The 26,043-nt window shown below is 41.9% G+C and overlaps 1 protein-coding gene across 1 annotated transcript in view; it reads left to right on the forward strand.

Moving 5' to 3' along the window:
• Positions 1–25,567, forward strand: part of LOC124607411 (carboxylesterase 5A-like) — a 47,748-nt gene extending 22,181 nt beyond the window's left edge. Inside the window, exons 4-6 of the mRNA XM_047139736.1 lie at positions 5,885–6,014; positions 23,718–23,850; positions 25,250–25,567. Coding sequence (XP_046995692.1) covers positions 5,885–6,014; positions 23,718–23,850; positions 25,250–25,418 — 432 coding nt within the window. The 3' untranslated portion in view covers positions 25,419–25,567. The remainder of the gene's footprint in view (positions 1–5,884; positions 6,015–23,717; positions 23,851–25,249) is intronic.
• Positions 25,568–26,043: the final 476 nt, after the last annotated feature.

Here is a 26,043-nt window from a genome sequence, read left to right on the forward strand (position 1 = left end):
ACGCCATTACAGACTTTTTGACATTTAAATTCGATGTTAAGTAACTCAGCAGTTAAATCTTCGCGTGTTTGTTCAAGCGTTGTGTCTAACTTTTGTAGCTGTTGCTGTGTTTGTCTTTGATTTGTTCCATTTATTGCTGTGATTGTTTTTGATTTTATTCCATTTGTTGCTTTGACTGTTTTGATTTTGTTCCATTGCGCCTAACTTTTGAAGCTGTTGTCCTATTTGTTGTATTAATTGTAATAACAATGCACTGAAACGTGTTCCTCTGTACTTTTCGGCACTGCATTTGCACCCTCAACATCCGCATTTCGAAAAACAGAAAATGTGTCTTGACTTGATTGAGAAGTGGGTAATGACGCAAAACCTGAATCTACAGTATTTGCAAGATTGTTTCCTGTCATTTCGGATTCCTGGGGCGAGCTGTTGCCGACCGATCGATCGACAATACTACCCCGTTCACTAGCTGTTTCACTGTCTACACCATTATTTATTGCCTGGTCCATTTCCCTATGCATAATTACAAATTACTATTCTGAATATTTGTTATTTCATTACACAGTGGCGCTAACACACTACTCTGGTCTTCACTGACATTTCTCAATTAACTTTGCAGCCTAGTATTACAGTTTTCACACGCCATAATTGTCAAAATATTTCACACGACAACACAGAAAAGCACAATTTGAAGAACAAAATAAGAAATCACATTAAAACAGCAATTAAAATAATATCCAATTAATAGCAAGCGCGGGTGCGAAATACTTGGTGCAAATCTACATGCAGGTCACAACTGTTTTACTGTACAACAATGAAAAACTGCAACTACAAAGTTGATTCTCTGTACAATTACGCGCTAGCAATAAACAATAACTACACTAGTTACACAAACTACAAGAAAAAAATCAGAAGATACCAGTGAGGTATCCTCGGCTAAGGATCGACATATGAAACTTCCCCTTTGAATGTGAAGAATGACAGTGCTGGAAAAACTCTTACGTTATTTGATTTTCAAACAGCTGAGCAAAACTGTACTCAGACGGTTCTCTCTTTACTTATTCTGATCATCACTAAACTGACACGCAACATTTTTAGGGCTACGCAGTCTGACTTTCAATAATCCCTACAAAAGAATGGCCCTGACAAACAATAACCTATACGAAACTTCCTGGCAGATTAAAACTGTGTGCCCGTCCGAGACTCGAACTCGGGACCTTTGCCTTTCGCGGGCAAGTGCTCTACCATCTGAGTTACCGAAGCATGACTCACGCCCGGTACTCACAGCTTTACTTCTGCCAGTATCTCGTCTCCTACCTTCCAAACTTTACAGATATATATATATATATATATATATATATATATATATATATATATATATATAGGGTGAGTCACCTAACGTTACCGCTGGGTATATTTCGTAAACCACACTGATGAACCGATTCCACGGACCGAACATGAGGGGAGGGGCTAGTGTAATTATTTAATACAAACCACACAAAAATGCGCTGAAGTAGGTTTTTTAACACAAACCTACGTTTTTTTAAATGGAACCACGTTAGTTTTGTTAGCACATCTGAACATATAAACAAATACGTAATCAGTGCCGTTTGTTGCATTGTAAAATGTTGATTACATCCGGAGATATTGTAACCTAAAGTTGACGCTTGAAACCTCCGACGTTCAGTTGCGTGTTGTAACAAACACAGCATACATCGCGTTTCTACAGAATGATCTGCCAACGTTGCTCGAAAATGTCCCACTGGAAACGCGTCGACGTATGTGGTATGAGCATGATGGTGCACCTACACATTCCTCAATTAACACTAGGCTGACCCAGTATGTTCGACGGGCGTTTCATAGGACGTGGAGGACGCATAAATTGGCCAGCCCGTTCTCCTGATCTTTCACCTCTGGACTTCTTTCTGTGGGGTACGTTAAAGGAGAATGTGTACCGTGATGTGTACCTACAACCCCAGAGGATATGAAACAACGTATTGTGGCAGCCTTCGGCGACATTACACCAGATGTACTGCGGCGTGTACGACATTCATTACGCTAGAGATTGCAGTTGTGTGCACCAAATGATGGCCACCACATTGAACATCTATTAGCCTGACATGTCGGGACACACACTATTCCACTTCGTAATTGGAAACGGAAACCACGTGTGTACGTGTACCTCACCCCTCATGGTAATGTACATGTGCGTCAGTGAAAAAGACCAATAAAAAGGTGTTAGCATGTGGACGTAATGTGCTGTTCCAGTCTCTTCTGTACCTAAGGTCCATCACCGTTCCCTTCAGATCCCTACGTAATTCGGTGCTCTCCGATACACACGATCGAACAGCGGAGGAGTCGTACTCAAGCGTCAACTTTAGGTTATAATATCTCCGGATGTAATTAACATTTTACAACGCAACAAACGGCACTGATTACGTATTTGTTTATATGTTCAGATGTGCTAACAAAACTAACGGGGTTCTATTAAAAAAAACGTTGGTTTGTGTTAAAAAACATACTTCCGTGCATTTTTTAATGGTTTGTGTTAACCAATTACACTAGCCCCTCTCCTCATGTTCGGTCTGTGGAATCGATTCGTCAGTATTTGATGTGGTTTACGAAATATATCTAGCGGTAATGTTAGGTGATTCACCCTATATATATATATATATATATATATATATATATATATATATATATATATCCAGTCTTACAAATTTCCTTTTTCTGACCGAAACACGTCCAGATTGTCCGCATATAGTAACCTCTCAAAACTCTGGCATCTCTCTCCCCATATCCATCACTGCTGGCGGCTCACATCCAACTGCCCAACGCTATACACTGTTCACATCCAATTGCCCAACTCTACACTAGCGAATATTCCAACAATGAGTCCAACCAGCCACAGACTGCACACAGCGCAGTCAGCGATTTTCATACAGAGCACTACATGGCGTTACAAAAATAAAAACCTAAACAGCCTACTTACAACCCTTCTTGAAGACCTTCGTATTGATTATTTGTTAGTTAATTTCTTGGATATCCTCTCGAAGGTTTTCGACATTTCATTAGAAATTGTGGAAATCAGAAGAAACAGGAGATAAGTAGGATTATTCGGCTAATTGTAGTTTAGACTATGACTGTAGCGCTTATAAAAGTCCAGAACAATAACAGACTACCTGCCAAACCGAAAGAAGACACGTGCAGTAGTAGGTTTCAGTGAGAAAGTAAAGGAAATAGATTTTTTAATTAAACAGAGGGGGGAGACAAAGTTTAAACGTTTAAACGTTCGCATAAGTCTGAACACGAATTGTATAAATGGAAGAAATATTTACACGAAGTAAGAAATGTCCACCGAAATGAAACTCGTAAAAATACGAAAAAAAACCTTTTTGATAGATTTAGATCTGCTCATGAGGACAAGTGCACTGTTAACGAAGGCGATATAAGGGACTGGGCGCTCTGAATTACAAATGAGGTGACCATTATTGACTTCTAGGTTACTTCGACCCTGTTAAACTGATTCAGGAAAATATACGGAAAGGAGTAGCAAAGTTACGAATTTCACCTGACATAAACGTGTAGATATGTCATTAATAGGTATTGTCATAGAGAAGTTCGTAACTGTTTTGGAAACGAAGCTGCTTCCTTTACAATAAAATGCTGTGTATAAAGCCAGTCAGTCGGTCAGTCATGTTTCGTGCAAGAATTGCGTACAGACCGCATTTTGCCATCACTTGAGTGATCTACGAATGGTAAGACACGTTCATATACAACAATGTCACTGATAGGTGTCAGTGGAGTACTGTTTGGAAATTTTACATCTGCCTCCAGCAACATCGAGGCAAATTAGGACAAAAATGAAAAAAAAAAAAAGAAATGACTGAGTACTTGCAAACAGGTTGTAATGTACGAAGCAAAATCTGGAGAAAAACGAAAGAATAAGGTCACATCCGAAACATTTTCTTACCATTTGCAGAAAATAATTTATTGCTTTTGTTGGACTCTTGAAACGGACATAACATCACATATGTCTTCAGGAGGACTACGAAAAGTTTCATCCTCCAACCAAAGTAATTTTTCGACATTATACAGCATTTTTCAGAAAATTGTCAGACGATATAACTTCCTGTAGCTCTTTGTCGTTTCAGGTTTATGAGTGGAGCAGTTCTGTTAAGATTCAGTCACTTCTGCATTTTTGCATCACCGCATCTGTCGAATTTGATCAAATATGTCTCCTACGCCGGACAATCTGTAGAACAACGGCCTTGAAGATTTCTTACTCCATACCAATTCTGTATAAATAAATATAGTAGTTACTGTGAAGTGCCTAAATGCATTAATATTTTGTCAGGGTTGCCTCGTGTACCGAAAAGTTTGTTTTTTCATCCAACAGACCATTCACTTTTTTGTGAAGATTACAGAAAATAATCAAGGAAGTGTCTCATTGATAGTAAAGTAAACACTCTTTCTTATCCGAAATTTTATTCAGAGATAATTCTACTTTAATTACACAAATAGAAAAGTAATGCTGATTGTTAATAACACGCAAAAGTGGTCCAAATTATTGGTAAGTAAAGTCAGGGTCGAGACAGGAACTGGGCACAATGAAAAAGGATAAACTGCAATGGATTTCAGACGGTGAAGTAAACACATCATTGGAATTAATGTATTGTGCATAAACGACTATTTATGCTACCATTAACCACATCCGGCACAGATATACGTTTCCACAATATGAATAGGAAAGTAAAATAAAAAACAGTTAAAAAACAGAAACAGAATAGTAACAGAAACAAAATAATTGAAATGGTAATCTGAGGGAGGATTCTTTAGAAAGAATCTGAGTTTGGTGTCATTGCTTTTTACACCACAGGGAATATTTTACCGGACATACTTCCAGAAACCGAATCACGGTAGATGAGCTAAATCAGACTACACTATAGTTCAATATCTTCTTCTCCGAACATCTTGAGAGTTTTCATATATGAAGGAGAGTAAAGAAAGGTTACAAAATTAGTGCATGACAAATTCTGTTCCGAAATAGTAAAGCACCAGTGACGGAATTCAAATTTTGAATATTAATGAAGGAAGGAATTGATAAAATCTCTCTCACTGATATTTAGAAGAGCCTTTGATAGTGAAAACTATAATTTTTGCGCTGCAGTGACGTATGAGAATACAATACATGAGGAGACCTTAAACACAAGGTCTACAAAATTTTATTATAAGTATTGAATGTAAAAAGGAAACTTTCGCATAACATAGGAAAAAGGAAGCAGTTGTGTTTAGTAATATCATTTAGGGTATAACAGACTACACTCCAAGGGCGTACGCACAGAATTTTGACATTATAAAGTGTACTCATGTCGTTGATTTATAATTAAAGATATTCTGGAAGCAGTATGTTTATATTAATACGACGATGAAACGAGAAAAAAAGGGAAAAGGGAAATCTAGCACTGAAGAAACACGTATTGACTGAGTGAAAACGTAATGTTGGGAATAATTATTGAAATCAGTCGGTGATTAAATGTTTAACCGTGACACCTGCCAAGAGGTGGAGGCTGTTAGTGACACATTTGGTTACCCATTTATATTTGGGCAGAGTGAACACAAGATCGTTACTTATGAAGTGTTGCAGCAAGCTGTTACAGAACAAATCAAATTGATAAATTGAGCGAAAAGAATAAAACTGCACAGTTTCAAAGTAAAAGGACCATACTTGATAAAAGAAGCTTTTTCTTACTCCGTTGGTTCATATAAATGTTGGTATAGCCACCTTTGAAACTAGTGTGATATGTCACACCTTGATGCATACATTATGCGACTACAGCAGCATCAATCACAATCAAAAGATAAATAATATTTTTTTTTCTTATAGTTCAGAAATGACATGCTGTTTTTCGAGCCAACGGACGCGCTGGTGAGAAAAGTGACCGAGCTAACTGACACACCAGTGTTCTATTACGAATTCGACTATCGCGGGGAGATCGTCGGATCTACGCACTGGGGTGAGTACAAAAAAATTAAGGAACCTAACATAAACATGTCTCTTTGCTGTTAAATATTTCATGTTGCCAAAATAAACCAGTGTAACTGAAATAATGTTTGCTAAAAGTTAGAGCAGTCACACAAATTTTTGAATGCCATCGAAAACCTAATCGCAGTTTTCTTACATAGTGTAAAGGCGCCGCCGGCCAGAGTGGCCGTGCGGTTCTAGGCGCTACAGTCTGGAACCGCGCGACCGCTACGGTCGCAGGTTCGAATCCTGCCTCGGGCATGGATGTGTGTGATGTCCTTAGGTTAGTTAGGTTTAAGTAGTTCTAAGTTCTAGGCGACTGATGACCTCAGAAGTTAAGTCGCATAGTGCTCAGAGCCATTTGAACCATTTTGTAAAGGCGCCGCGGTGGCAGTCAACACCAACAACAGCACCAGCCAGGATGGCTACTACTGTGCCACAATGGTTTCTGCAGGATCTGTGGGTAGTGGTTTTTCACTATCGCAGCGAGGGCACAGTGAGAAACGCTCACTCAGTAACAACATTATATAGTAAGCGCAGCTTCCATACAGCTGATAGATATTGGTTCCAAAAATGGCTCTGAGCACTATTGGACTTAACTTCTAAGGTCATCAGTCCCTGAGAACTTAGAACTACTTAAACCTAACTAACCTAAGAACATCACACACATCCATGCCCGAGGCAGGATTCGTACCTGCGACCGTAGCGGCCACGCGGTTCCAGACTGTAGCGCCTTTAACCGCTTGGCCACCACGATAGATATTGGCATACAGCACCCGGGGGCATGCCGCCTCATCATAAAACGACTGATAGTGGGCGTGGCGTTGCTGGTGCTGAACAACTGTTTGTTTTGCAGCAGTGTGGTGAGACAGCTAAGTGGCGTACACTGCAGGCGTAGTGCGCGGTAGGCAGGGCCATACAGATGATCCACCTTTGAAACCGTCCAGACTATCAGGCGATGACACTCAAGGTGAGGCATCCTGTCACTGGTATCAGTTCCAGATCCAGAGTCTAGCTGGCGGCTCGAAGACTAGCGGTTTTTGCACAACTGATGACACTTTTCAGTGAGACTTTAGCGGCTTCGCCAAACATGGACAGTTTTGGAGATTATCGCAGCGATGGTGGAATTCGAAAGTCCAAAAACAAGTGCTGCTAATGGCTCAGCGGGTCGACATGTCTACTCGGCGATCCTGGGCGTGTAGTGACAATAGTCTCCTCCCCACCACGTAGATGTCAGCTGAAATGCAGCATTGTGCCACGGCGGGAAGTAACCCGCTGCGGCAGACTGCTCTGTTGCAAAGTGCTACTCCAGTACTACTTCAGCACCCAGCTCCAGCGCAATCGTTTTTTCCTTGCTGTATTTGTGAGTGGAAGAGGGGAGGGAATGACTAGTAGTGGTACACGGTACCCTCCGCCACGCACCGTACGGTGGCTTGCGCAGAATCTATGTAGATGTACAGGGTGATTATAATTAACGTTAAACTTTCAAAACGCTGTAGAAATAACACTACTGGTCAGAATGAAGTCAGATTGCAACGGAATATTATCGGAGAAAGAGGAGAACGTATGGCAGCAGAAAAAGTAGTGTAAAAATTGATCAATAGATGCTGCGGTATGTGTCAGAATACTTAAATAAAAACACCTTTCATGTGCACAACCCATTGAAGTTCGTATAAACACGCCGAGTACACGGCTTTTCCTCCTTTTGCGTCTGCGAAGTTCTCTATGACTGTCTCAATGCAGGATAGCGTTTTGCTTGTGAAGCTGTATTACAAGAATGATGACCGTGCACACGTCGCTCAGCAGAACTTCCGAACACTGAAGGATTTGAATAAAAGTATTGGGCCGATGACTGCCGTGGGTCTGGAGGTAATGATTCGGAAATTCGAGAAGATGGGTTCTTTTGGCGTTCAACCTGGTAGAGGGACGAAGCGAATTGATACGGCGTCGTGGAAGCGGTGGCCACAGCAATGCAGGGGGAGACGAATGGTGGTGTGCAAATGTATGGTGCACAGACAACTGCCCGAACATTGGACATAATTAATTGTTCTCAGAAGATCAAATGTGTATTAAATTTACAGAAGATTTTCTGCCCAGTTTATGTAAGTTGCAAGTTGATGAGAACTGATTACTAAAATATCGTTATTGATCCTTAAAAAGTCGGACAAATTCTCGATTCAAGCTTTCGCACGTGGATACACAAGTGCACTGGAAAACCACATAAAATGTAACCTCTCCAGTGCAGCACAAGCATGCAACATTCGCACAAAACTTCCTGCAAACTGCAGCTGTGTATTGGCCATCTCAAATGATTCGAAAACAATGCAGGGTGAGTACAAAGTCTGGCCCTGATTGGTTCAAATGGCTCTGAGCACTATGGGACTTAACATCTGAGGTCATCAGTCCCCTAGAACTTAGAACTACTTAAACCTAACTAACCTAAGGACATCACACACATCCACGCCCGAGGCAGGATTCGAACCTGCGACCGTAGCGGTCGCACGGTTCCAGACTGAAGCGCCTAGAACCGCTCGGCCAGACCCTAGTTGGAAATGAATGGAAATGAGCGATTGACGTCATTGGCCGGGAGGCCCCTTGCGGGACAGGTCCGGCCGCCTCGGTACAGGTGTTATTACATCCGACACCACATTGAAGGACCCGCGTCCCGGATGGGTATGAGATGATAATGAAGACAGCACAACACCCAGCCCCTAAGCGGAAAAAATCTCCGACCCAGCCGTGAATCGAACCCGGCCCGTAGGACGGCAATCCGTCACGGTGACCACTCAGCTATCGTGGCGGACTTGCCCGGATTATAACAGAATAACCGTCTGACATAACAAATTACATTTGATGCAGTTACATACGTTAGTGTTACTAGCTTTTGTGACCAATAGATGGCGCTAGTGCTCCACAACACCGACTTGGTCTGTTATGTCACGTTAGTTGCTGGCGAAATGGCGTTGAAGCAGGAGAAAGCGCAATGTGTGCTTTGGTTTCACGAAACGAAATCGCCGATCAGTGTTTAGCGTAAATTTCGGGCTTCTTATGGACGCAGACCTCCTGACGTGGAATCAATAAAGCGATGGTATGAAAAGTTAACAAAACAGGAAGCGTTAAAGATCGTCCTCGAAGTGGCAGCCCTCGTGTGAGTGATGCAACTGTTGATCGTGTTCGGTAGTCGTGTCAACGGAGTCTGTCTCAATTAATTCGTCAAGCATCACGTGAACTTCAAATACCGCAAGCAAGTGTAGTGAAGATTCTGTATGAAAGGTTTAGGTTGCATGCTTACAAAGTGCAGGCCTTGCAACCGAATGATTTGCTAAAGCGTGCTGAATTTGCAACTGAGATTCTCAACAGGATTGATGGCGCTAATGATTACTTAAATCGCATATGCTTTACCGATGAATCCACCTTTGATGCAGTGGAATGGTAAATAGGCATAATGTCCGTGTACGGGGTTCATATTCTCCATTTGCTACTGTACATTTACAGCGAGACAGCGGAAAAGTGAATGTTTGTTACAGCCTCATGCATAACTAGGTTTTTGGACCGTTTTTCTTCGCGGAAAAATCCAATACCGCTTTTACTTAGACGTTTTGCCACAGTTCATTGCCCCACAGTTAGACGAATATCAACCATGGATACTTTTCCAGCAAGATGGAGCACCCCTCCCCCCTCCCCCCCCCCCCCCATCCCTGCCACTGGGCTTTGGTAGTGCATGATTTCCTTGATGAAACGTTTCCGGAACGGTGGATTGGAAGGAACGGTCTAATGCCTTGGCAGCCCCGGTCTCCAAACATTACGCCCCTTCACTTTTTTCTGGGGCTATATCAAGGACAGAGTCTTCGTCACACCAGTTGCTGACGTCGATGAACTGAATGCTAGGATACAAGCTGCTGTGGGTACTGTGACAGAACACATGTTACGGAACACCTGGTGGGAACTGGAATACCGCTTCGACATTCTCCGAGCTACCAAGAGACCACATGTTGTGGTTCACTAACGTAAGTGGTATTTAAAAAAACTAGTAACATTAACCTATAAAACGGCATCAAGTGCAAATTGTTATGTCAAACGGTTATTCTAAAGTAAATTGTTATAATCAGGGCAAGACTTTGTCTCACCCTGTATATCTGAACTTTTACTACGCCAGTTCTGTGTAAACAGCGCCTCCAGCTGCGAATGTAGTATGGAAGGAAGAAAAAGTAAGTGATTTGCCCAGCCCACAAGGGCCAAGCGAACTCCAATCCAAACGCATGGCAACCTGATTGGTTGACAAGGCTCGGTCTTCGAAGTACTGCTTGTAGGTATACTGCATAACCGAAGACGAGACTGCATTAGCGGACGAAACCATGGGCAGTGTAGTCTTTGTATCACGCATGCGATTTACAACTCTACGAGTAGCACTTTGTTTGAAACGTTTGCCTTTCAGGTTACATTGTTAACACCAACTCATTCTCATGGTCTCATAAGTGTAATGTTTGGAAAAAACACTGTGCCGCTCCGTGACTGTCACCATATACCTCTACAATCCCCCCAGCAACAATAAACATGGCGAAGGTGGGCTGGCTTGCGTGCCTCATCGATACAGATAACAACCACAACAGACAAATATTTGCCGATGTTTTATTTGTAAAGTCCCATCTTGATAACATAAAATATAAAACTCACGAGTGCCGTACCGGTTTAGGCCATTGCTATATTCAGATCTGTCAGTAATAGAAAAACAGTCGTGTAACAACCTAAGTTTAATTGGCTGAAGTAATTTCTGCAACAAGTCTAGTGATATATAAGAAAAATTTAAAAAAATACTAGCAGCTCGGCGTGCGGTCGTGTGCGCCGTCTATCAAAGGAAGGAGTTCTTCCGCTAACTCCACCACAGGAAAGCGAAAACTTCCTACAGAGAAGCCACAAGGCCGCGTCTCTGTGATTCCATTCCGAACGTGTCATCGGCTATCGAGATTTTAATCAACAGACATTTTCCTGTTAATTATCTCAGACGTATGGTAATGTTTAACTATTTTGTTATGTTGAAAGGCTTGAATTTATAGACGTGATGGGTACTTAAAAATGTTTGGCTTTGACTTTTATATAATGATGTATTATTTACTTTCTGGGCTAGGATCTTCCTATTATTATTCACTACACGTTTTATGTGGATTTTGAGTATGCGTTTTATTTCTATATATAGCATGTCAGTTCATGTTTTATTGTCAGATGTTTTTCTTTCGTCATATGAAATGATTTTAGTTAATGACTAGGCATATAGTCGTTTAACTATGAAATTTAAAATTCTAGTTACTCATATACCCTAGGATTAGCGCCTTCTACTGGTCTCAGTTTTCTGTATTAATACAGAACGCAACGAGGCCATTACTAGTACTAATTATACATCTAGATATATACACTCCTGGAAATGGAAAAAAGAACACATTGACACCGGTGTGTCAGACCCAACATACTTGCTCCGGACACTGCGAGAGGGCTGTACAAGCAATGATCACACACACGGCACTGCGGACACACCGGGAACTGCGGTGTTGGCCGTCGAATGGCGCTAGCTGCGCAGCATTTGTGCACCGCCGCCGTCAGTGTCAGCCAGTTTGCCGTGGCATACGGAGCTCCATCGCAGTCTTTAACACTGGTAGCATGCCGCGACAGCGTGGACGTGAACCGTATGTGCAGTTGACGGACTTTGAGCGAGGGCGTATAGTGGGCATGCGGGAGGCCGGGTGGACGTACCGCCGAATTGCTCAACACGTGGGGCGTGAGGTCTCCACAGTACATCGATGTTGTCGCCAGTGGTCGGCGGAAGGTGCACGTGCCCGTCGACCTGGGACCGGACCGCAGCAACGCACGGATGCACGCCAAGACCGTAGGATCCTACACAGTGCCGTAGGGGACCGCACCGCCACTTCCCAGCAAATTAGGTACACTGTTGCTCCTGGGGTATCAGCGAGGACCATTCGCAACCGTCTCCATGAAGCTGGGCTACGGTCCCGCACACCGTTAGGCCGTCTTCCGCTCACGCCCCAACATCGTGCAGCCCGCCTCCAGTGGTGTCGCGACAGGCATGAATGGAGGGACGAATGGAGACGTGTCGTCTTCAGCGATGAGAGTCGCTTCTGCCTTGGTGCCAATGATGGTCGTATGCGTGTTTGGCGCCGTGCAGGTGAGCGCCACAATCAGGACTGCATACGACCGAGGCACACAGGGCCAACACCCGGCATCATGGTGTGGGGAGCGATCTCCTACACTGGTCGTACACCACTGGTGATCGTCGAGGGGACACTGAATAGTGCACGGTACATCCAAACCGTCATCGAACCCATCGTTCTACCATTCCTAGACCGGCAAGGGAACTTGCTGTTCCAACAGGACAATGCACGTCCGCATGTATCCCGTGCCACCCAACGTGCTCTAGAAGGTGTAAGTCAACTACCCTGGCCAGCAAGATCTCCGGATCTGTCCCCCATTGAGCATGTTTGGGACTGGATGAAGCGTCGTCTCACGCGGTCTGCACGTCCAGCACGAACGCTGGTCCAACTGAGGCGCCAGGTGGAAATGGCATGGCAAGCCGTTCCACAGGACTACATCCAGCATCTCTACGATCGTCTCCATGGGAGAATAGCAGCCTGCATTGCTGCGAAAGGTGGATATACACTGTACTAGTGCCGACATTGTGCATGCTCTGTTGCCTGTGTCTATGTGCCTGTGGTTCTGTCAGTGTGATCATGTGATGTATCTGACCCCAGGAATGTGTCAATAAAGTTTCCCCTTCCTGGTACAATGAATTCACAGTGTTCTTATTTCAATTTCCAGGAGTGTAGATTGTTCTGATACTTGCATCAGAATATTTTGATGGTATGTATGTCTGCTAATGATTCTAGAATTTTTTCCGTGTTCTTATTTATCACTGGGATTTCGTATAAATTGCCTCAGTTAATTCATTTTAGGTTGTTATTGACGGCTTTTCTGTTTGTAATGGCTCTGAAGATGACAATGGCCGAAACCGGTACTTGTGAATTATACAGTTTATGTGACCAAGACGGACCTTTACAAATAAGATGCCGTAACATGGTCGTGGATTCGCTCACAGACTTCATGTCTTCAGTTAGTATGTCTAAAGACAGATAGGACCGAAGAGGTACGCAGATTTGTCGGTAGTGGCAGAGGCAACAAACTGTATGATTGACTGATAGGGCAATTAGCCAACATGGCCCTTTCGTGCGATCGACTGAAAGCGAGGGAAAACTTCAATCGTTATTTCTTCCCGAGAGCATGCACCACTATTGTACACCTTAATAATGATGTCATCCTCATGAGTAAAATACTCTGTGGGTAAAATAGTCTCCCTAGACGGATCACCGGTCTGGGAATAGTATTTAGTCATCAGGAAAAACAAAACTTGCAATCTGTGGTTCACAGTGGAATGCGTAATCCCTTGTTCGGATGGATAAACTAGAGAATAGGAAAAGGGAAATGAATAAAGATATATTGAGTACTAGTGAAGGTGACAGGAATATTATGACTTCTGTCTGGTCAGTACGTAGTTATAAATACTAAGTCAAATATGGGTAATGCGGGAGTAAATCCCAAACAAAAAAGGAACGCGGCTAAACTACTTAGAAAACCATGCTGAAAGCATTATCGTAACCATGATAGTCACTAAACCAACACCTGTCGCAGAACTAAAAGCCTACACGCCAACTCTCTCCGTAGATGGCGAAGACACTGAAAGAAAACAGAGGGGCTCAAAAATGTGTAAACTGTTTAATAGCCTATATCTTCGACACTGATTGACGGAAACATCTCATTTTCGGTCAAAGTGCAGCTTTAAGTACAAATTATCGAAATTAGTATAGGAGTGCCATAAAAGAAGAACAGCCCAATAAAACCCCGGTAATATAACTAACACAACCCATTTCCTCCAGGTTGAGTCATAATTTCCTCCGCGTTTACGTGCAGATTTGAGGCTACCAAGTATACAGAATTGTGCAGGTTTATTGTGCCACAGAGGTTAAATTGCGCCTTATCAGAATACACAAACATCTCTGCAAATATTTCCTTGATGCACACCTTACCATTAAACCACTCGCAATGCTCCTTTCTACGACCTGGGTCGGCCTCCTTAGTTGCGCGTGGCAGACTTGACATGCAGCACTTGAACTCCTCAGATTTCAGAATGAGTTGATCACTTGATTGACTCACCATGGTTTCATGTCTGTCTCACAGACTTTTGTGGTGAGAGAGAGAATTGTTGTTAACACAGCACTGCAGTTCGCTGCACTTAATGCTGTCGTGGAAGGTCGTCTATATCGTTGTTGTGTAGATCATTAGCACAGCTTCCGACTGCGTCACGAATGCGGGCAGTTGTTAGGTTGTTTGAAACTTATTTCGCCACAGGCGTCGATCATCATCAATTTTCTGATACATAATGTGTCACTACAAAACTGTCTTCCTTTCATTGAATGTCAGCCTTGTACCATTCATGTTTACTGAAAATAAAAGAAAACAGCGTTACGTGGCGACATCACGTAACAAAACAAAACAAGCAACTACCAAGTAAGGAAACAAGAAAACGGCAATGCGGCGACTGCCGAAACAATACCTACTGCACTATCATAAGCGAGACGTTTCCGTCAGTTGATGTAGGAAGTTATGAACAGTTAAATGGTGAATACATTTTTCGAACACTCTGAGTATGAAATAAAATAATTTAGAAATTTGAGACGTGATTTAATTGGTAGTAGAACATGGGCTATGGGAAACAAATAAAAACTGCGTCATTTAATCATTTCTGACGTCTGGTTTAAGAATAATAAAAGAAGATTGTAGAATTGCAAGACATCGGAGACACAGAAAGATTTTATGTAACGGTAAGGATAGACCACTAAACTAGATATGAGAACATTGGATGATGTCTATGGGAGTGTTAATGAAGATAAGATGGGAGATACTATAATGCGAGAAGAATTTGAAACACTACTCAGTGACCTGTCGAAACAAGTCCCTGGAGTAAACAAAATTCCGTCAGGATTATTGAGGTACTTTAGACGTGTACGATAAATGAGACAAGTGAAATCTCCACTGGCTTAAAGAAGAATCTAATAATCTGAATTTCAAAGCAGTCAGGGGCTGAACGGTATAAATATCACCAAGCTGCAAGTTTGATAAATGATGGCTGCAAAGTACTAACACGATTTCTGTACAGAACAATAAAAAAACAGATAGAAGTCAGTCTCGGGGTCTGTCAGTCCGGTTTCCGCAAAAATGTAGAAATTTGGAAGTCATTACCGCCCCACGACGTATCTTGGAAGACTGAAGATGGGAAAACCAACGTACATATCATTTGTAGATTTGCAGGGGGCTTTGGATTATGTCTGAGGGTACCAAGCATACTCACAGGGAACAAAAGGTTATCTACAACTTGTACATGAACAAGACTGCGGTTATAAGAACCTAACGGAGTGAAACGGAAGCAGTAGTTGACAAGGTAATAAGTCAGAGTTGTTGCCTATACCTGAAGTTAATTTACCTGAACGTTAATGAAGCAGTTAAGGAAACCAAGCTGAAATTTGAAAGGAATTCTAGGAAAAGAGAGAAAGTTGGTAAAGCTCTCTGACGAAATTGCGTTTTTGTCCGACACTGACAATGTTGACTGTTTATGGGAAAAGTTCAAGGCAATCGTAAAACGCGTTTTAGACAGGTACGTGCCGAGTAAAACTGCGAGGGACGGGAAAAACCCACCTTGGTTCAACAACAAAGTTAGGAAACTACTGCGAAAGCAAAGAGAGCTTCACTCCAAGCTTAAACGTAGCCAAAACCTCTCAGACAAACAGAAGCTAAACGATGTCAAAGTTAGCGTAAGGAGGGCTATGCGTGAAGCGTTCAGTGAATTCTAAAGCAAAATTCTATGTACCGACTTGACAGAAAATCCTAGGAAGTTCTGGACTTACGTTAAATCAGTAAGTGGCTCGAGACAGCATATCCAGACACTCTTGGATGATGATGGCATTGAAACAGAGGATGACACGCGTAAAGGTGAAATACTAAACACCTTTTTCGAATGCTGCTTCACAGAGGAAGACCGCACTGCAGTTTCTTCTCTAAATACTCGCACGAACGAAAAGATGGCTGACATCGAAATAAGTGTCCAAGGAATAGAAAAGCAACTGTAATCACTCAACAGAGGAAAGTCCACTGGACCTGACGGGATACCAATTCGATTCTACACAGAGTACGCGAAAGAACTTCCCCCCTTCTAACAGCCGTGTACTGCAAGTCTCTAGAGGAACGGAGGGTTCCAAATGATTGGAAAAGAGCACAGGTAGTCCCAGTTTTCAAGAAGGGTCGTCGAGCAGATGCGCGAAACTATAGGCCTATATCTCTGACATCGATCTGTTGTAGAATTTTAGAACATGTTTTTTGCTCGCGTATCATGTCATTTCTGGAAACCCAGAATCCACTCTGTAGGAATCAACATGGATTCCGGAAACAGCGATCGTGTGAGACCCAATTCGCTTTATTTGTTCATGAGGCCCAGAAATAATTAGATACAGGCTACCAGGTACATGCCATTTTCCTTGACTTCCGGAAGGCGTTCGATACACTTCCGCGTTGTCGCCTGATAAACAAAGTAAGAGCCTACGGAATATCAGACTAGCTGTGTGGCTGGGTTGAAGAGTTTTTAGCAAACAGAACACAGCATGTTTTTCTCAATGGAGAGACATCTACAGACGTTAAAGTAACCTATGGCGTGCCACAGGGGAGTGTTATGAGACCATTACTTTTCACAATATGTATAAATGACCTAGTAGATAGTGTCGGAAGTTCCATGCGGCTTTTCGCGGATGATGCTGTAGTATATAGGGAAGTTGTAGCATTAGAAAATTGCAGCGAAATGGAGGAATATCTGCAGCGGATAGGCACTTGGTGCAGGGAGTGGCAACTGACCCTTAACATAGACAAATGTGATGTTTTGCGAATACATAGAGAGGAGGATCCTTTATTATATGATAGCGGAACAAACATTGGTAGCAGTTACTTCTGTAAAATATCTGGGAGTATGCGTACAGAACGATTTGAAGTGAAATGATCATATGAAATTAATTGTTGGTAAGGCGGGTGCCAGGTTGAGATTCATTGGGAGAGTCCTTAGAAAATGTAGTCCAACAACAAAGGAGGTGGCTTACAAGACACTCGTTCGACCTATACTTGAGTATTGCTCATCAGTGTGGGATCCGTACCAGGTCGGGTTGACAGAGGAGATAGAGAAAATCCAAAGAAAAGCCGCGCGTTTCGTCACAGGGTTATTTAGTAAGCGTGATAGCGCTACGGGGTAGTTTAGCAAACTCAAGTGGCAGACTCTGCAAGAGAGGCGCTCTGCATCGCGGTGTAGCGTGCTGTCCAGGTTTCGAGAGGGTGCGTTTCTGGATGAGGTATCGAATATATTGCTTCCCCCTGCTTATACCTCCCGAGGAGATCACGAATGTAAAATTAGAGAGATTAGAGTGCGCACGGAGGCTTTCCGGCAGTCGTTCTTCCCGCGAACCATACGCGACTGGAACAGGAAGGGGAAGTAATGACAGTGGCACGCAAACTGCCCTCCGCCACACACCGTGGGGTGGCTTACGGAGTATAAATGTAGATGTAGATGTCTTAGAGCTGGCAACTTGGAATAGCAGTTGAACGGAATGAATAGGTTATTGAAAAGATGAATATGAACAAAAGTATGGCAAGGGTAATGGAATGGAATCGAATTAAATCAGGAGAATTTGACATAGTTCTGAAGGACATAAGACTCTGGAATAGATGACAGTCCATCAGTATTACTGAGGTCCTTTCGAGTGACAGCCATGAGAAAACACTATCCTACCTTGTATGGAAGATATATGAGATAGGAGAAATACCCTCAGACTCCAAGAGGGATATAATAATTCCTATTCCAAGGAAGGAATCTGATGAAAGACGTGAATATTAACGAACTGTCAGTGCACCAGTCATATTTATAACGTACTTAACAGTACGAAAAACTGAAGAAAGTGATCTCCCGAGCGGTTCTGGGCGCTTCAGACTGGAACCGCGCGACCGCTACGGTCGCAGGTTCGAATCCTGCCACGGGCATGGATGTGTGTGATGTCCTTGGGTTAGTTAGGTTTAAGTAGTTCTAAGTTCTAGGGGACTGATGACCTGAGACGTTAAGTCCCATAGTGCTCAGAGCCATTTGAACCATTTGAACCGAAGTGATCTCGGGGAATATTAGCTTAGATGTGGGAAAGCTGTGCCACTCGCGAGCCAATACTGAGTCTACGACATATCTTAGAAGATGCGTTGAATTAACGCCAACCGGCGTTTATAACATTGATAGATTTAGAGGCTGTGGAAACTGTGAATACTGCTGTTCCATCAGCTGATGTCGGTGCTGTTCTCGGCGTTTGTACTGCTGTTGTTTCAATGTCACTTACTGTAGATGCTGTTCCTGTTGTTCAAAGTTTTATTCTTGTTCTCAGTCTCTGCTTAATACTTTGTTTTTCACGCTTGCCGTTCTTGTTTTCTCGTAATTACTTTTGTAAATAAGTAGATAGTTTAAATTGGATTAGATATGTTTTGCTCCATAGATGTGTAAAAGAACCTCTCAAGAATTTATAACCTATCATAAAACCAAAACAAGTCATGACATATGTACAAACAAGGCCCACACTAATGTGCTAATGTTCCTTCTAGAGAGCCTAAGTGAAATGATACTCACAGAGGGTGAATTATTCAAGACATTTATTGAAAACACGCAGCTGTAAAGGGCACAAATAAACTAAGTACTGAGTGTCTGAAGCACTGATAGGGGTGGCTTCAGACGCAGCCACTCAAGTGAACAGCATCGAAAGCCATAAAGTTGCTACCGTGAACAGCAAACAAAATAGGACTCAGAAGATTGTCCAAAACTGAAGTCCGTAGCTCACGTCATTCATGTTTGCGTCGTCTGTCGTGATTCTGACGAACTGGCAGCAGCCTCAAGTGCGTGGCTTTAATTTTGCCTTTTGTCATTGCTATCGATACACAATAATATAACATCTCTCGTGACAACTTCACAGCAGCTTTGTAGACTCTATATAGCATTTATTATTGTATATCCATGGTGAATGTCCTCATCAAAGGGAATGTGTAAGGACTTTAGATAAGAAATATTATTTTGAAATGATTATTAATATGAGAATACAAGACTGAATTAATAGTAAACACTTTACAGTACAGTAAGATGGTAATTTTTTGAGGGGTCGAAGAAATCCATAAACGTTTATAATAACAACATGTAAGTTTACGAAGATCCTCTGTGTCATTCAGCAGCTTTTTCCTAGACCACTTTGGTATGTCCACAAAATAATGTAGTTAATCTGGAAGACAAATTCAGTCTAGTTTGCTTCCTATATTTCAGAAAGCTCAGTTATATTGGGAAATGCTTCCTGCAGCCATGTAATGAACAGAATGGTTCTTATCTCTTTCTTAGATATATTACGAATTTTTATGTAGTACGCATCACTGGAATAGAAGTTATCAAACTGTGGTCGCCCACAATGACACACAACACTTAGTGAAGTATGTAATGACATACACGACGTGTCAAATCAACTGTGACTCACATATGCATTACACTAGTCTAAATACTGAAAAGAGAGCTTCGTACACTGCTGATGCAGTCTGATAAAAATTGGTTTAAAAAACTTGCTGCCAACGTATATAAAACAGTTATTTCCTAATACACGAGAGCAGAGGTCCAAGATCAGAGTCAACTTGCGGAACATTCTTCTGGGTGCGTTGCCAGATCATTTTAGCAGGAAAAAATTATTTCGGAGATTTGTTCCGTAGGAGCGGTGAAATACCTTCCCAATATTCAACATGCTGTTTGATATCCAGCCTTCAGACGCCCTCGTGAAAGAAACGGCTCGAAACGACGATGGTTAACTGGACATACATATCTAGGTGTAATGGGACTAGCTCAGTTTAATGTTTATTTGTCGACTAGTTTTGATGAATGCAACATTAGTCAAATCTCTGTCAATGGTTGTCCGTCTTTGACACTTTTGCTCTGTAGCGTAACACATGCCAGCCAGTGAGCCTTAAACTCTAGCATTTTGTTTTTGCTTTTTCTTTGCTTTTTCCCTCTCTTTTGGTTACGTGTCTTTTCTGGTGGCTGGGGCATTGTCGTGTCAACAATGCTCATAGTATGGAGCACTCGAAATTAGTAGATAGTAGTTTTGTGCCGGCTGAGTTAATATGTAGGGAGACCCTGTCGGTTATAGACACTGAAACTGAAAAGTGGGAAGCAGCTAGCGCTATACGGTATTACACTATTTTAGTCGAATAGAAGCAGGATAGCGGAGGGTACATGTTTTAACCACATTACGATCATTATCGGCAGATTGTACACCTCCATGGACAACGCAAATTGGGCCGAGAGCTGAGTGTAGACGTCTGAGGAGAAGAATCCAGCAAGGAGGAAATACTCAGCAGCAGTGCGCGTGATACATTCCAAGAACAGCATTGTTTTCTTAGTGCCAGAAGAAGACTAACAAGCAACCTATGGGACTCATATCTACACTGAACTGTGAGCCACTGCTTTCGACCATTGTTTCAACATGTCGGCGACCAGCCTGACACATTTCAGCCATGCAAAGACAGTCAATGAGGTATCTTTTCAGCTCTGAAAGAACCTATCAACAATGAGACAGAATTCTATTTACGGTTGCGTCAGTGTTAAGACTGATGTTGGATCTCACCATCTGTTAAACAAGCACGTCCAGAGACATATGAACTTTGAAAGTACTGCAGATAAAAGCAAAAATGACTCCATAAATGTTTTGGTTTGTATGGAGCCATTTAGGACTGTACACACTCCTGTATATTATTACTGTAATCAACATGATGTTTTAAATCTACAGGACAAAATAATGCAACAATATGTGCTACAACTGGTACTAAATTTCAGTCCAATGGATAGGAATACCTGACGAGGTTGACTTGGTGAAGGAATGCCTACATCGTGAAGACGTCACACCTTCAAGAGTCGACAGCTTCGCAATACAAACCTGATGAAAACTGCACGGTAACCTCTATACCGAAGAAATACTGCCCTAAACACTACAACACGGCCTGGAGGCCACGTGTCAAGTATTCTGAAGCATTAGGGCCAGCCAAGCTGTACATATCTATGCCACTTGAAAGCTACATTCTGTATGAACGGTGAAAGTACACAATATATCATTAACTCAGTTACCCGGTATACGTCTAATTATATCACTGCGTCACGTATTATATTGCTCCCAATGCATCTGTTGGTGGATATATTATCGCTAAGACTCGCGTATTTTCACAGATCTCTATTTACTTCCAGGCGTTTTTCGCTGAATTAATAACCCTTACGAGGAGTCCAGGATTACACATTGGTCACACAGAGCAATAAAACAACGATTAGTAAATTTCAAACCAAGTGCACCTTCCTTTTGTTTTTCGTAAACACTCTCAGACTATTAATTGGCCCTGAAAGGGAAGAAATATGTGCTGTCCTTGTTTAAAACAGGGCCGGCCATGGCGAGCCAGACTTCACGTGTGCAGCGTGCAGGCTAAGGCCCGTCCTGTCACCTGACTTTGCTCGGGTCCTGTCGGACGTACCCAGAATAGCGCGACAGTTTATTTAGCACTGAAGTGCGGCTTTTTGCGATCGACACAACTCTCTGAGTTCGGCAGAATCCTGGTGTCAGCGCTATTTACCATTCGCTACTTGTTCTTGGAATGAAGGACGTTCATAGGTCCAGCTGCCGTTTCTACAAAATGAGGCAATGTTCTATCGTGACAGTCTTTTAAAATAGATGGGAATGACAAAAGAGAGGGATGACAATTCTCAACTGGCATAAGCGACAGGTACTGTTTATTCGCAACGAAGCGGTATATAGTACCAAGCAGAAAGAAAAAAAACTTTTAGGTGTCACGAAAGAAAAAAAAATACAACGATCGACAAACGGCATTTATTATTCTGTACATTAACAAACATTTTGCGCTAAATTTGCAGGCAGGGAGCACTTGAAGAAACTGGTAGTAAAGTAGTAAAATTTCTGAAGTCGCACCTATTATTCCATTTTCAGTTGCAAAAGTTTTCAGTGGAAGTGGGCGAAGAGTATAGAGACTTCACATACCACTGCAAAATAAATAAATAAATAAAAACCGAATGATCCTGTGGCATTGATGGCCGGGATACCCCATCAGGAGAACTTCTGCCGCCGGGTTGCAAGTCTTATTTCAGGTGATGTCCCATTGGCCACTTTGCTCATTGCTGGTGATGAAACATGATAGCACAACATCCAGTCCACGAGTGGAGGGACGCTTCAACCCGGCCGGGAATTGAACCCGGGCCCGGTGCACGGGAAGCTAACTCGTTACCACTCAGCTAAGTATGCGGACACATTACTGAAAAGTCCGTTGATCAAGTCAAGGAGCGTGTCTGGAACGATTTTTCGATTTAAATCACGCTATTTATGAAGTTATGACGGAAAAAGGACTCCAGCAATGAAAATTAGAACATGAGGAATGGACTGTAGATTTCACACTATAAATGGATTCGGCTGCACACTGTCCACAGTTAGACACTGCGAGGTAACTCAGGATGCATTTAAAAAGAAAATCACATTGTAGACGGGACACATTCTGAGAAAGACAGTCCACTTCCATAAGCTCACTGCCGTTAAAAAACGCGCGAGGTCTGAGGACTTCATTGTGGCCTCGCAAGAAAAGAAAGCGATACTTTTATAATGGTTTCCAGCATTCTATTAGTCTTACATTTGTTCTCAAGCTGTTATCGAAACCGTTTGCCGTTTCAGTTGAGAGGGGCGCTGTGCATGTACAGACGTAATTGATTCACCTGCAAGGCAAATCCAGTTTTAATCACAAATCATTTTCGTTAAAACTGTCCAGTAAGTCTACAGTGTTTTTCCCGGGTAGATTTTCCAGGACTCCATAATGAGGTTGCAAAAGTACTACAATATTTCGATCGCCATATTTGTGTGAAAGACCTCTCTTCGATTATGAACTAAATAATTCACGATCACATGGCAACTTTTCAGTAAAACTGTGTGAAATTGTCTGGGTCTGCACCAGATAAAAGTTATATTACGTCTTCAGTACGGCAGAAATAAGTAATTAATTCTGAAAACTTATTTTGTTTGAGATCTATGTTTTTGAGAAATGTGAAATATAAAACCAAGTCGTATGTAGTACGACTGTACTGCCATTTATGTGCGGCGAGATTGCTGTTTTCCCCTCTTCCCCCTTTCTCGCGCTCAGATAGTGCCGTGTGGTGATGGGAGAAATGTTAGGGAGGCTGGACGCTTTGGCAGTCGGGCCCGGGCATCACACCTGAGCTGAAATTTTGGCCACCCCTGGTTTGAAAGGTACAACAATGACAAAAGTAACTATTCTGTATGAATTGCCGTACTAATGGCAGCGACTAAAGACACTTGTATTTACCGAATTACAATTACGCAAGATTATATCAGAGACGGAAGTATGCCAAAATAACTTCACTTCTTTATTAAAGTATCTAAAGTTATAAACCACCCAGAAACATATCAACAATTTTCCACATGTGTTTATTAGGGCATTCACAATACACAATTGACTGTTTTAACATAATCTCCTCTTTCAGGGACGAATCACGCTGGTGATATATTTGTGCTCTTTGTGAGAGATGATACTGTATATAACCTGGATCCAGAGTCAGAAGAAGATCAAGTGCGCAGGAATATGGTTCGGTACTGGACCAACTTCGCTAAGTATCGGTATGTACAGACACTGTAAGATCTTTCCCTTCGTAATCAGGATAAAACAATTATTTTTCGAATTTTGGTTTCACTGTTTGTTGCTGGTTGAGCATTCTGCATCAGATCATTAAATATGATTCCGGCTGTTCACTAAAAATTGCAATAACTACAGCTTGTCTTAAACGCTTTCTTAAAACTATTTGAAATTTTTTTATAACTGTCTAAATCGAGCACATTATAAATCATTCAAAATGCGATGCGATAACTGGGAGTACGAGTATGTCCGTATGTGTTAACACTTCCAATAAAAACTGAATAAACCAGGTAGGTAAAACCATCTAGTTCTAAACCGTGCTTAATCAGATTGCTGTACAGAGATATATGAGAGATGGAGCTATATCAGCGGTGCACGGTTTTCAGTACGCTATATGCTGATATATATTTTACCATGAGTGATGGCTATGTCATCATCTGAAATAAGGCATCATATTTCAATGTTTTACAAAGCACTTGATGTAGATAGTAATAAAAAAACCATTATTATAATTTTAAGGTACCTATATTTCTTCGCCTTCTCTTTTCCTAGCAGTGTTACATGCAATGTGTAAAAAGTAACGTTTTACAACCAATTTCCGAATTAACCCGTCAGTGAGCTTCTCTGCTTCGAAGTATGTGATTGGTCTGCGTATCGGAATCACAAACGAACTTAGCAGACGATTGAAACGGTTAACAGTTACCATAAGATTGTCGTTTAACGAACGTAGCGGAATTTGTGTGATTATGCGACAGTTAAGAAGCCAATAAATACGGTGATACTACAGCTGTGCCACGTTCTCGTTACATGCATCACTATTTCGTTCGTCGCGGTCAACATGTTGCTGCGCATTATTTCCTACTGCATTTGTTCTAACAAAAAGTACAGCGTTACTCTTATCAACAATGCACATGTTATTCTCATCTGCGTGTGTGTAGGTATTATTTGTTTCGGTATTTTTTTTTACAAATATGTTGTTAGCATACACTGCAAGTGTGCATTAACTTTTTCGTTCTATTTACTGCCTCCATCTAAATGTAGATGCAGAATCACTAATCAACTTTCTCGATCAATGTCAGAAACTTAAAACAGCGTAGACTTTAAAACCAGAGAAGAACTACTAACGGTTCTAGGCTCTTCAGAACGGAACTGCGCTGCTCCTACGGTCGCAGGTTCGAATCGTGCCTCGGGCATGGATTTGTGTGATTCCCTTAGGTTGGTTAGGTTTAAGTAGTTCTAAGTCTAAGGGGACTGATGACCTCAGATGTTAAGCCCCACAGTGCTTAGAGCCATTTGTACCATTTTGTTTAAACAGCTGATTTTTCTGCTGTGCTTAACACCTCCCTAAGGTTCAGCTGATTCACGTCACCCTCTTGTTCGCAGAAATCCAACCCCAGAGGCGGATCCTGTGATCTGGGAGCCGTACGACAATGTGACTCGTAGCTATATTCTGATGCAGTCCAACTTCTCCCTCGCTCACAACAAAGACGCAGAGCGGATGGACTTCTGGCATCAGAACATTCCGCTGCAACCTTACGCTGAAGACTCTTAGAAAAATATGGGGAGATTCATCGACATAATGCTTCCTGAGACGTCAGACGGAATGTCTACTCCTAACTAGATTATAATGTGTTCAAAAATTAATTATTATCATTGATTAGTATCATGTGATTGCCTACTATGATGTTACCAATATGTAAAAATGACTAGTACTCCAATAAAGAAGAAGTATTTATTGTTCCATGTAGATTAAATCAGTATGAAGAAACCTCTGTCATAACATTCAGTAAAATCATCTTTACGATGCAGCCAAAGCTTAACAGCTGTTCAGGATTCTGCTACAGCTTTTATTAACATGAATACCGATCATTAAATGTTTTTTGACTATCATCAAATCATTTTCCTTAAACACAATAATATAGCTTTGTGAATAATGAACTGCCAAAAAACACGACTACAATGCATTTTTTCTTAATTGGTGGCAGACCCAACGACATCAATTAACGTCATCGTCAGTTTAGAGAACGCCAGTAAAACTTTAAGGTCATTATTCAAAACGAGTAGAACAGAAATACAAACTTTCTGGACTGAAAGGATCTATTTGTGGGGCACCCACATGCATAATTTTTAAAGGAAATCGATGAATGACAACAAACGAGAGATTAGCAAAGGACAAA

The sequence above is a fragment of the Schistocerca americana genome, chromosome 3 (assembly GCF_021461395.2).
Source record: "Schistocerca americana isolate TAMUIC-IGC-003095 chromosome 3, iqSchAmer2.1, whole genome shotgun sequence".
Lineage (NCBI taxonomy): Eukaryota > Metazoa > Arthropoda > Insecta > Orthoptera > Acrididae > Schistocerca > Schistocerca americana.